The sequence below is a fragment of the Juglans microcarpa x Juglans regia genome, chromosome 2D (assembly GCF_004785595.1).
Source record: "Juglans microcarpa x Juglans regia isolate MS1-56 chromosome 2D, Jm3101_v1.0, whole genome shotgun sequence".
Lineage (NCBI taxonomy): Eukaryota > Viridiplantae > Streptophyta > Magnoliopsida > Fagales > Juglandaceae > Juglans > Juglans microcarpa x Juglans regia.
Window position 1 is genome coordinate 41,498,933 of NC_054596.1, and position 13,633 is coordinate 41,512,565.

The window sequence follows — 13,633 nt, forward strand, 5'->3', positions numbered from 1 at the left end:
CTCATTAGATGCATTTTACAACCAAGAATGGCTTAATGCACGAAGCAATCAAATGGACAGCCAGCCAAGGAGCAGTAACAGAAACTTCACAAGGAAAGATGCACTGCAGCAACAATACGCAGTTTTATCAGTTGGTAAAGAACATCAAGTCCTTGTATGAGAGAGCAACCTTGGCGTCGAACGTTAATGAATCAATTACGTTTTTTTAATGTGTTTTCTTAATTGTGACGTGCCAATTGAAGTTGGGTGACGTTCCAGGTAAATCTTTGGCACCTTCGATATATGCCAAAAATGTGTCCTGAAACATTTGATGATGCCTACACAGCAGCAGAGCCCACAGGTACCAACATCAATGACCCTACTCTTCCACCATTTATCTGAAAAGAGAGGGTGAAACCAGCACATGGCATGCTTCATAGAATCCACGAAAATCTCCAACTTGTCGTAACTTGCTACTACGACACTTGCATAACACAGTTTACCATTGTGATCCAGTGTTGTACTGCATTTTTTGCTGCTCATAACTTTACCCAGCTGGCAAAGCTTAACTGAAGGCTTGAGTGTGTGTCACTGATTTTAGACTCCAAAAGTCCTATCCTCCTCTCTCTCACCCCCCCAAGGCGGGGTACATGTACTTTTACGAATCTGTCCTTTCCCGGCACTGGCAGCATTGCTTAAACGGCAAAAAAAAAAAAAAAAAAAAAAGCGAAACAATCAAGAAATTTACAGGATCAAGGGAAACAAAATATTGTTGAAGTCAAGGGATGGATACTAATTCCTCGGGAAAAACTCTAATCACAAATTAATTACATAAAAATAATCTTACAAACTGACATGATTTGATGTGATTCGTCAAATTGTAAAGTTATTTTTATTATAAAATAGATCTAACAAATTAGATGAACTCACGTCAATTTATAAGATTATTTTTATATAATTTCTTTGTAGATATAACAGTTCTCTATCTATATTAGATCTTTATTAGTGTTTAGGTTTTGAAGTTGGGAGTTGCAAGCACGTGCTTTTAAGAAATGAACTGGAGGTCAAACAAGTAAAAGGGTCAATAATTCATTCACCAAATGAATGTGAAATATTTGCATTGCTAAGTCAACTGAATCTACACCTAGTGTTCATGCTGAGCACTTTGCTTGCTGAGAAGGTAGGGGCCTCTTCACGCCAAGAAAGAAGGCAAAAAGAAAATAATAATAATAAATGAAGGGACAATTTAATGATTCAGCTGCTTTTATGTCAGTGAAAATGGAAGGTGTGCCTACATAGTGTGATGTGGGGGTGCCAGGATGCAACAGGCTAGAGATTGACACTAGCTAGCTAGTAAGATTTAAGCAGGCAATGTATCACCATTATTAAGAGTAATATATGGGTAGGTTGTAATCTTAATTTTATCATGTTGTCGTAAAGAAAAGCTCAGATTCTATTTATAAAACTTTTGTGGAAAGCAGATTCCACTCACAGAGAAATATAAAGGGGGGATATGTAAACCCAGCATGCTCTATTCCACTGTCCCTATACGAAAAAGAAAGGAAAATATTACTTTACCTCTTTATTGTATCGTTCTATTTGATTGCTTGATTAATTTTTTATTTATTTAATAATTAAAAAAATATTTTTAAATATATTAAGATTTTTTTAAAATATTTAAATATATTAAAAAAATTAAAAAAATTAAAAAAAAACTCAAAACATAAAAGCGGAAAAGTTGGCCCGACTCAAAAAGAATGAAACATGACATGATTGATGATAGGGGTACAGGTTTAACCAGTCAGCTAAAGCTGTTCATTTTAACGTTTATATGTTTCAAAGTTGCTTAGTACTAGGTGTCAAATAATCAAATATCTTGGTTATGTCATATTATAGAGCTATGATCCTAAGTATCAGAAAATTGTTTAGCTTGAGTTCCGAGACTTTATACTTCTTTTTTTTACACCTGTCCATGGCTTGCAATCTTGTCAGAATACTTAATAATTAGGTGTTCCACTGAGGTGAAGAAAATGCCAAAGACCTTTTAAGTTGGTTTGGAAGCTTGGCTATTCAATTTCACCAGCCAAGAAATTTGCAAAAATTGGGTGTGTGTACGGTACTGAGGAGTGCCAGTTCCCAGCTGAGCTCTGTCATATAAACTGGCCTGTTATTTTTTATTCATTAGAATGAGGAACATGGCTACATAAATGATCAAAATAGTTACTAGTAATTTACTACTTAATCTGGGGACAGACTCCATAACTGGAGCAGATACATCTTGGGAGTGTAGTCAAGCTTCCAAGGTCATGATATTAAATGATGCTTTATTTTAAGAATCAGTGATCATAGATCATGTTACTACAGACTAAGATCTTATTTAAAATGGTTTGTTTGCATAGTGATTAAATAACATGCACAACTCCAAGAATCTTAGGTTTTACTCATGATACATTATTTAACCAGGAAGAAAAGACAGCTAACACATTTAAGAAATAATGGCCGGCCCTATTGATCTAACTATATTCGAAGGCTCACATAAAATTTGAATCTTAAAAATCAAATTATGTCATGTAAATGGTGTGTGCCTGTGTGGTCTACAGGCCTTATAATAGCATTTCTCTATTAAGATTAATGGTCTTCAGAGTACTACATATTTGTTGGGACTTGAATTTAGATAGTACATTCCTTGCCAGTTCCAACATATCACAAGAAGACCATTAATTGACTAGTAAAATTATTGAAATGAGATGAGATGGATCAATATGCTTATTGGATGACTTTTTCTGAGTAAAACTGGGTAAATAACATAATAGATGGGTAATAACAGAGGTTAGGAACTGAGAGATATTAATTAGGTAATGTTTAATATCTTCTGACCACTAAAGGGATCACAGTGGCGCCCAACTAATAGAGAGTGAAAAAGATTATGGCCACCATTGCATTCAATGCTCCAAATGATGTGCGGCCTTAAGTTAATTGCATCTTGCCCTGAAATGAAAGTGATTCTTTTTTTTTTTTTTTTTTTTTTTTTTTTTTTCCTTCTTCTTAGCAAATCAAAGTGAATTTTCAAGGTCAATTTTACCATGTACCAGACAAAGAATTTCAGGGTAGATATGGCAGAATATACCTCAAGATAACACTGTTTGGCCTCATTTGCCTTGCATGTGATAAAACAACTACCCAACAAAATTGATTAGAAAAAAAAAAACTATCCAACAAAATTAGGTTTCGTTTGGTTATTAAATTTATCTCAATTCATTATTACAATTTTTTTAAATTTTAATATAAAATATAATAAATAATTTAATTTTTTCAAATCTTAAAATAATAATAATATTAAAAAATAATATTTTATTATCTCAACTCAATTCAACTCAACATTCAAACATAACCTAAGAATCCTTTTTGAACTTGTGAATGCTGATGTAACAAATGATGTTTGTCTTTTTCTTCCGAATTCCTGAAGATTTTAATGGTTTGTTTTGGCAATCATAAGTATCCAAGAAGAGGTTAGACAAGGCTATCATTAAGTCATGTATTTGTGGTTGAAATTAAATTCTAACTTTTGTTATTAGGCTACATATCCTACTGTCCTTTGACTCACGATCTTCTCCACACTTTTAAAGGAGCTCTTTTGGAGGGGTCAGTTGACTGTTGACTATAAAGCTTATATTTTTTCTTGTCATGCTATTTTCTGCTAAAACCATCAATATCAATATGCATGCATGCATGCAATGCTATATATATATATATATATATATATATATATATATATTGATTTACATTATTTTAAAATATTTTATTGGCACACTATCTAATATCACTAATCGAGTCAATGATCAGTTGAATAATCTTCGATGTCATCAGATGTCAAATTATAGATAGTATTAAGATATTTAGATAGTATTAAGATGTTTTCATTTTCAGAGTAATACTCTATATATATATATATATATATATATATATATATATATATATCTTCCGAACTAGATGACTCGTGAAGCTGATCATTTCCTTTGATTTGTCAACTAATTGTTTAACCAAAAAGCATATATATATATATAAAATGGCCTAAAAACTGATAAAAAAATGTGTCAACCTTCTAAGAACATATATACTATCACGTACATGATAAGGGCATATAATTAGTAATTCATTTTGTATAATAATTAATGTAACTTCAACCCCCACCAGTTCATCATGTTATCATAGAGAAGCATTTTTATTCATTCCAAATCGTATTATACCCATGATTATCTCTAAACATATGCCTCTTGATCTTCTTATTTACGTTTCATAACAGCACTATATATCAAGGATAATAATAATTATTATTCTTATTATTATTGTCACAATTAAAATTATTTTACACTCCACCTGTCATTCATTTCATTTAGCTTATTGACATATATTTCGTCGTATTACTAATATTAATTGTATACTTTCGAGATATATATATTTATATATATATATATATATGCGCATGAATAGTTAAATTTATTAAATGAAAACTATTATATGTAACTAAGTTAGCATATTTTGAAAATAGAAATTTTAAAAGAGTGTTAATGTTAGCATTTTGATCTTAAAGATTTTAATTTAAATCTTTGATTCCTTATAACTCATCTTTGTTTCTATATAGATATTGACAATATCTTGGCTTCTATGAGAAAGCATTAGGATAAGTTAAGAACTTGAATCCTAAACATAATGAATTTACAAAGGGATAAACATTTTTATTATCTAGTAAAAGAATTACATAAAAAAAAAAAAAAAATTCTATTAAGACATGTGATTGAAACTAATGAAGTATACAAAATAATTATATTAGAAGACTTTTATACCACGTACTATCCACGTGGTATAATTTAATTTAGAAGATAAATTTCTTCAAATAATTGTATATATTAGATACATCGATTGATACCTAGAAAGAAAAAAAAAAGGAAAAAAAAGAAAAGAATTTGAAGACGAAATAGTTTCCACGTGGCAAAGCTCTACCTAAAAAAAACAAAACAAACAAAAAATGACAATATTCTCATACATAGAACTTAGAAGGGGACAAAATGCCATTAAAACATATCACCAACACCAAGAGTCATCTCATGGGTTTGATTTTTATTGTATGGTAGTAGCAGCTAAACCAGATAAGGTTAGATATATGGTCTATTACACACAACATTAAATTAATCAAATTGATTTGCTGCTGGGCTGGGGTTAGGTAGTATCTAACAACCAAACATGCAATCTGGCCTATCTTTAGTACAAATACTTCAGGGATTTTTAAATGAGCTATGGTTAAATGGACCCAAAACTAAAAAGTCTACAAAAATTGTTTGGAATCATGAAAAAAACCTAGAAATATTCTTGCCACTATTTTATAGTAGGTATCTTTTACGTCACAAAAACTTACACATGCATGAGGCAAATTCGAGATGGCCCCAGGTGTTCTAAATTTTCTGAAATTATTTATCATTAAGTTTAGATTATCTTAACTGTGAAATGATAGAGATCATGTCCTGGTTAATCCCCCATAAAACCGATTTGTTTTTTTTTATTATTATTAAAAGGGAAGAGAATTCTCCCTATTGCCATCTGATGTACATTTAGTATTAAATTAACATCTTAGCATAAATAAAGAATACTTACTTTAATGTAATCTTCCACTTTTGTATGTCATGGTTCAATGGTCCAACACACCAATTCATGGGGTAGCTGCTATTGGTTGAAGTCACATCAATTGCCAACTTCGTAGACCCCATATTTATATTTATATATATATATATATATATATATATATTTATAAATAAAGGTCTTTGGATTAAAATTGAGGAGAGAGATCCCTCAACCCAAAGAAACCAAGAAAAAGAAAAGGAAAAGAGACATCTATCCAAAACAAGGGGTATCTTTGAAGAACAATCACGGTACTTCTCTGTTAATCACTCAACCTTTTGTTACATCAGTTAATAAAGAAAGTTTTGACTTATTTTACACATTATCTCTTTAATGTAATCAAAGGATCCCAAAATCCCATTTTAGTCTCCACTTTTTCTTTATCATTCCACTGATCATTATTATGTTCATTATTATGTTCTTACTTAAACTATCCCACAAAGCCCAACAAAACTGCAACTACATCGGGCCCCAGCAATTTACCCTTTTTTAACTTTTCCCTAAAATTTTTTATTTCTAGTTCTTCATTCCCTCTCTCTCTTTCGCAGCTCTGCAGGGAAAGCAGGGCATGAGGACCTGCACTCGTTAGCGAAGATTTAATCTTTATGAGTTTCATATGGATTTTCATGGTGAAGTTTTAAGCTTTGGGGTTCATCAAGATCTGTTCATGCTTTAGCCACATGCAGAAAGGTATGTTTCAATTATATCTTTCTCGTTTCTGCTTATTAAATGTTTGGGTTTTCCTAAATATATGAATGTTTTGTGGGATATGTCAATGGGTAGGAGATCAGATGAGCTGGGGTTTCCCTTTCCCTTTTCTTATTATTATTATTATTTTTTTTTTGTATGGATTTAAGCCTTCTAGCTCTTCTGGTTCATGTGTGAAACTTTGAGGACGTGATCAAAGAAAGTGGGCGTGCTAATATTTGCACTCCTTTGATGAGAAATTTTTTAGCTTGGTTTTTCAAGTGTTTGAAGCAATAATTATTGGCTTAGCAAATTCGCATACCCTTTGGCTCGTTGCTGAAAAGGCTTGGAAGGAGAAAATTGTAATGTTTGGAATCTTATTGTTCATACGATTTCCCATAAATGGGAATTCTGTTCATTCTAACCAAATGGCTGTTTTAGGCTCAATTCAGTTCTGGTTCTTGTTTTTCCAGCCAAAGTGAATAGTTTAAAACTAATATAAATCCTCTTCCCCACCCAAACTTTTCTCAGCTACTAAAGGGAAGGTAAATAATATTTTATTATAATCTCCAATGTCCAAAGGCTTCGCTTAAGAGAGAAATGGGTATGGAATTTTGTGAATCCTCAAGATAGGTTCATTTCTTTTATTTTCTTAGATTCATGTCCGTGGTCTGTGGGGTGCTTTATTTCAGGGCTTGTGGCTCAAACTCATTCTAGGGGTTTTCCGACTGTGCCAAAGGTTTAGGTAGTCACATATTCTTGTTAGTGTAACATAAGATGCATTTTCAAGGATTATGAGTATTTGGTTATATGCTCTATGATTGCTTCTCTGGTTAACAACCTGACGAGTGGTACTTGGCATTTCCATCATTAAGTTCTCTGTAAGCTGCTGGTAGCTTTCTAGTATGTCAGTATTTAGTTTCAAAAGCAACTTACAGTGGTATATACAATGTTGCTGGGATGCCTCAAGAGGCAGCATAGCACCAGGGATGACTCGATATGAATGGAGGCCTAGGGCGAAATTCCTAAGCAAGGGCTTTTTTAAATTTTAATGTAATATTATAATAAAGTCTTACTTAGTAGTTCTTTTGTTGTAACATAATCCACTTAATCTCGAGTCACTGTAGAAAGAGAAAAAAGAAAAATATGAAGATGTCTTCTTCTTTTTAGATAGATTGCACTCGGCACTAACTTTTTCTCCTAAGTCGAGTGGCACAAAGGCATTAATTACCAGTTGATTTCACTTTTTTTTCCTGAACCAAAATGTGGTTCCCTTTTTCTTTTTAGGTTGGTTTAGGATGGTCAACACAAGCACTAAAATGAGTTTTGGCATGCAATCATTTAGCCTCTAAAGATGAGATGCCTTGTCATATTATTTTCTTTTAATCCTCTACCAATGTTAACCAGCCACGACATGCAGCTTCCTTTAACTGGCTACCTTGTTGTTCTTTCTCTTTCACTCAAGTAACTAAAACTTGGAGAGCAGGGGAAGTAACTAGCTACCCCCACCTGGTCCCCGCCCATGCCCTATGAATGGGTGGATAGGGGCTAGGCTCACCCAGACTAATTACAACAACCAAAAACTAAGCTACGAATCCAAAATTGACAACCTCACGATCAAAATAAAGAAACAAATCTGAAAAACAGAAACCAACCACTGGCAGAGAAGAAAAAAACAGTAAGGAGAAGAAGGGGACGAGGTGGCTGAAAGAAGAACAATGCGGAGTAAAGAAAATATTTAGGGAGCTAGGTTTTAGTAATTAAGGGTGGGTGGGTGGGCGAGTCGCAGCTGAATTTTTAAACCACCCTCCCCTGCCCGTTTCATTTACTGAAATAAGGAATCTGCCAGCCCGTCTAGGTTAACACGTGGATATTTCCTCCAGGAATCCTAGGGAAGTGGATTGGCCTGGTGGGCTGCTTCGCTGAACCCCGTTTCCCAGGCCCATTATAAGTAAGGTGCATTGAGTTAGACTTGTCTTTTCATTTTTAATTTTTTACATGTGTTGGGTTTCTAGTGCTCTAATTTTTTAAAACAAAAAACTCAGGCTTTTCTTTAGCAAATGCCTTACTGTTTTGTGGGCATTCTAATTCTTTTTGGGACTTCTTTATTGCTATTATTATTGTTTTAAAATGAGACCGGCCATCTTTGCTCATGGGATGACTTGGATGTCTTGACATGTTGGCTGAATTACAAGTTCATTGCAGAGACAGTAGCCACAAGCTATACATTCTACTTTAGCCTTTTTAAAGACATTAGTTCAATAGGCTCTCTTATGCCTAAATTGGCTACATGGTTTTCGTTATTGGGACCAACTTTTCTTCATCATTCTCCAGAACCGTGTGGGAACTTTATACAGGCTATTCCACCAAGATCTGAATCTCCTATTGCTTTCTGCTCCCTTTCCTGCAGCTTCTGTTACAGCGACAGTCCCATTTCCTATTTTGTTTGGTAGGCCTCTGCATCCTTGCATGAGATGTACTTACAGACTGAACCTTGACATTGATTCTCTATATCCTTTTTGTTCTTTCATGTTACAATTGCTTGAGCTGCCAGGAAATTCCAGCTGCTTCAAGTTTCTGTTTTTCTTCATCCTTTACGTTTCTACCCCATTTTCATTGCAAAATCTTCTTATCTTTTATATTATGCATAAGTATAATCATAAGTTGATATGGGCCTTTTCTCATTCTCTTTAAAAGGAAGAAAGGAGATAGCTTGATGTGTTGATTGATAGTCTAAAGAAATTCTTCAAGCTGTGGAGTTTGTAATAGGTAATAAGTGCTCATTTTTTCTATAGAATCAGCAGACCCCTGCTATTGCAATGCAAACATAGTCATTGTCAAAGGGAACTCTTATAATTGTAGACTACTTTTACCAAGATATTCTAACAATGCTTTACGTTCATAAATTCCTCTATTTTTAACTTATTTAGTTTTGTTATATGTTTTATCAGAACAGGTAAAATGGATGCAACAGTTGTGAATTGTCTTATCAACAGCATTTCTCGATTCATTCATCTAGTTTCATCTCAGTCAATGAAACATATGCCTCTTCAGAAGGATTACAGACATCTAGTAGGTGTACTGAAGCTTTTAAAAGCAGTTCTTGATGAAACCGTTGATTACAAAATTCCTTCAGATGAAATCTTATATAAGGAGTGTGAAGAATTAGATGTGGCTATCAACGAGACTAGAGAGTTCATAGAAAACTGGTCTCCAAAAATGAGCAAAATTTGCAGTGTAAGTAATGCTTTATTGGCTTATTTTCCCTGATCAATTGAACACCCATTCCCCTTCCCCGAGAAATGAAAATCAAGACAAAGCGCACTTGGAACACACTATTCAACAGTATTAGTATCATTGGTATATCTAGTTTTTAGTTGTGAAACTTTCTTTCTGGCTCATGCCTTGGGAAACTGAATACTTTTTGATATCTTTTAACATTGAGATAATCATAGGGTAAAGATGAAAAAGTGTAACATTACCACAGCATTTATGTTAGACTGCAAACTTCTATTTATATCCCTATGTTGTCTGGTAATAAAGAGGAGCATTATAAGTATTTTGCAAGTGTGCATATTTTTTTTGACAACTTTCTGCATTTATTTTCTAATTAATTATATGCTATATCTCCAGGTTCTGCGAAGTGAGCCATTGTTGATGAAAATCCAGAGCTCATCACTAGAGATTTGTCGCATACTGTATAGATTGTTACAGTCATCTCCATCTACTTTAATTTGTGTGCAGGTATCATGGTTGCTATATTGTTTTCTGTGTGAAATTGGTTTTATTAGATAAACTTTCTGTTTCTTATTCTTTTTCTACAAGTTTCATATTTCCTTAAAAAAGTGTAGTTTACTGGCTGTAAATAGCTATGACTCGTTTCTGGTCATTGAAGGCAATTGTAAGAGTAATTTCTCGTACCGTTTCAGAATTGTATGCAGGAACTTCAATGTCTGAAGCTGGAAAGAGTAACGGAATATATACGAGAGGCTCTTAGAATTCAAAGAGATGATATCATTCCCTGCACAGAACTTCTAGAGAAGATTATTGAATTGCTTAGTTTTACTACAAAACAGGAACTTTTAAAAGAAAGTATTTCTGTGGAGAAAGAGAGAATAAATGCCCAGGTCAACATAGTGAAAGGGGAACTAGATCAACTCTACCAAATCATGAATCTTGTCTCCCACATTCGTGATTGCATGGTGAAAATCCAGCGGTTTGAAGCTACAGGTGGAGTCCCAGTCCCTTCATATTTCCGATGCCCGTTATCATCAGAACTCATGTTGGATCCTGTGATCTTGGCTTCAGGTCAAACCTATGAGAGGTCTTCCATTCAAAAGTGGCTTGAGAATGGGTTGACTATTTGCCCAAAGACTCGTCAAACACTCTCACACACAAATCTCATTCCCAATTATACAGTAAAAGCCATGGTAGCAAACTGGTGTGATGAAAACAATGTAAGACTCGATAATTTTGCCTCAATGTCATCCCCATCGGATCATATATCTCCACAAAAGTTAATCTGCACTGATGGTTCCCTCGTTCATTACACAGTAGCAATTCGACATCAAGATCATCTCCTGAAGTTGGAAATGGATTTCAAAAGCAAAAGTGTGATGTTTCATCTAGATTAACAGGGGAGAACTCCAATAAATGCCAAAGGAAGGAGATGGAAAAGTTCGACCGTGCATCACCTGATCAGTCATATATTCATAGCAGGAGTGAATCAGCCTCAAGTGCCATTTCCAGTGTTGATTATGTGCCTCCACCATCACATGAAGTGTCAAGTACTTCTAATAAGCATGAAAATGTGAATGAGCTCTCCGGAGAAATCACAACTGAATTTCTTGCTGCTTCTCCTCGATATAACCAACCAGGATTTTCTTGGTTATCAGAAAAAAAATTTGACAGCTCCAAAACAAAAGTTGAAGTTGCAGGGAATGGAAACCATAATTACTTCAGAGAAAACTCGCTCCCATTTTTGGAGTTGGGATCTGATGAGTTGACCACAACTTCTCATGTCAAGAGATTGATTGAAGACCTTAAGTGTCAATCAAATGAAGTAAAAACTGCAGCTGCAGAAGGGTTGCGGCTTCTTGCAAAGCACGATATGGAGAATCGCATCATTATAGGCAAATGTGGAGCTATTGCACCATTGCTTTCGCTGATGTATTCAGAAATGAAGATAACACAAGAGCATGCGGTGACAGCTCTATTAAATTTGTCAATTAATGAAAATAATAAGGCCATGATTGGGGAAGCAGGGGCTATAGAACCACTTATCCATGTTCTGAAAACTGGAAATGATGGAGCCAAAGAAAATTCTGCTGCTGCACTATTCAGCCTCTCTGTCTTAGAAGAATACAAGGCAAAAATTGGTCGTTCTGGTGCAGTTAAAGCATTGGTGGGTCTTCTAGGCTCAGGGACTCTTAGAGGGAAGAAAGATGCTGCTACTGCTTTGTTCAGCCTATCAATTTTTCATGAAAATAAGGCTCGCATAGTTCAAGCCGGAGCTGTGAAGTACCTTGTTGATTTGATGGACCCTGATACTGGGATGGTTGACAAGGCTGTTGCTCTTCTAGCAAACCTGTCAACAATTGGGGAGGGGTGTTCAGCAATTGGGCAGGAAGGTGGTATCCCTTTACTGGTTGAGATTGTTGAATCAGGAACTCAGAGGGGAAAGGAAAATGCTGCTTCCATACTGTTGCAACTGTGCCTCCACAGTCCTAAATTTTGTACCCTGGTTCTGCAAGAAGGGGCCGTTCCTCCCTTGGTTGCATTATCTCAGTCTGGCACACCAAGAGCAAAGGAAAAGGTACACAGTTTCCTCTATTATTCTATCATATGCCTGCCCATCCTTTTCATTTTGGTATGCTCATCTGCTTACCAGTTGATGTGCCATTCACGAGAAGGCTTTTAAGAGATTTGATATTCTGCATATGACTCAGTGAGTGTTTCTAAGAAGGGCTTGACTTGGAAGAAGAGAATGAAATAAAAAAGAAAAGAAGATGACCATATTCCTTTTTGTTAAGAGTAACAACATCCCACCCCAACCCAAATGTGATCAGCCGCCATTTTCCTTTATCCATGTTTATAATTTCTCATACTTTAACAGTAGATGAATGATTCTTTCTTACTTATAAAAAAACAAACAGTAGGATGAATGATCCATCCATATAGCAGAAGCTAGAAAGCACATGAGAGAAAGCATTTGTATGTGCATAAGATGTCTTGGAAAAACAAGAACATTTCATAGAGTATTACTGTATTGGTTTATTGCTGGCATTAATAAATTCTGGAAGTCGACTGTGGTTATCATCATATTTATACCTAGTGACTGTGTCTTGATACAGAATTTGTCCAAATTTTGTGATTGTTGAGAATGATCAAAATTGACGAAACAGATATGACAATATATATTCATTTTATATTATGCAGGCACAACAGCTTCTCAGTCACTTCCGAAATCAGCGAGAAGTGGCTGCAGGGAAGGGCAAATCTTGAAGAGACAAATTTTGTTGGTTTTTTGCTGCATACAATTTTTTTATTATTATTTTGCATTATTCTCCTCGTTAGTTGCTCTTCTTTAAGATTTTCCTTTAGGGTTTTTTATTTTTTTCATACATTCTTTAGTTTCAATTATGTCCATTTCCAGCATAGACCCGAAATTTTCTTTTCCTCCGTTATTGTGGGTAGTGATGGATTTCTTGTAATGTGCAAAATGGGACTGGATTTTGAAGTTAGGACTATTTAGTCTCCTGAGAACATAGCTTGGTGAAGCATGACACGTAGTTGCCACATGTTTATGCTGTTTTTAGGTCTTCCTGCAGTGTTGTACATATGTTGTATATATCATACAATGTTTATGCTATATATATGCGATAGACTCTTGTCATCTGCTGCAGAATCATAGAATTAATTTATGCTATTTGTTGCACCAAAGTTCCAGTTTTATTGGTACTTATTGTGGCCATGCAACTACTGGACTTTCGTACCTCTGTAGCATGCGGGATCAACACCCACTTAAAGGTTATGCATACATGAACCAGTTTATGAAGCTCCACAACCCAAAACTAGTTAACATTCGTGAATATTGGGTAGCGTTTTTGGATAATTATTACTTCATTATCGACGTTGCATGCAACAATCGCGTTCAGTGGTCCACTTTCATTCCTGGAACAAAGGAGAGAAAATACAACTGGAACCGTGTTTAGTAATGCTGCCTTTGGTGCTCTAGCTTTTAGACGCTTTACGATTGCTGCTTCTGATGTATTTTCAAAGGATTCTGTTTGGC

General features: G+C 34.7%; 1 protein-coding gene across 1 annotated transcript; it reads left to right on the forward strand.

Moving 5' to 3' along the window:
* Positions 1-6,079: 6,079 nt before the first annotated feature.
* On the forward strand, positions 6,080-13,236 carry LOC121250063 (U-box domain-containing protein 3-like). Its single transcript, XM_041148985.1, is given in 6 exon segments — positions 6,080-6,342; positions 9,296-9,576; positions 9,973-10,083; positions 10,269-10,869; positions 10,872-12,154; positions 12,778-13,236. Coding segments are annotated over 6 exon segments (2,352 nt in total). The 5' UTR covers positions 6,080-6,332; the 3' UTR covers positions 12,844-13,236.
* Positions 13,237-13,633: the final 397 nt, after the last annotated feature.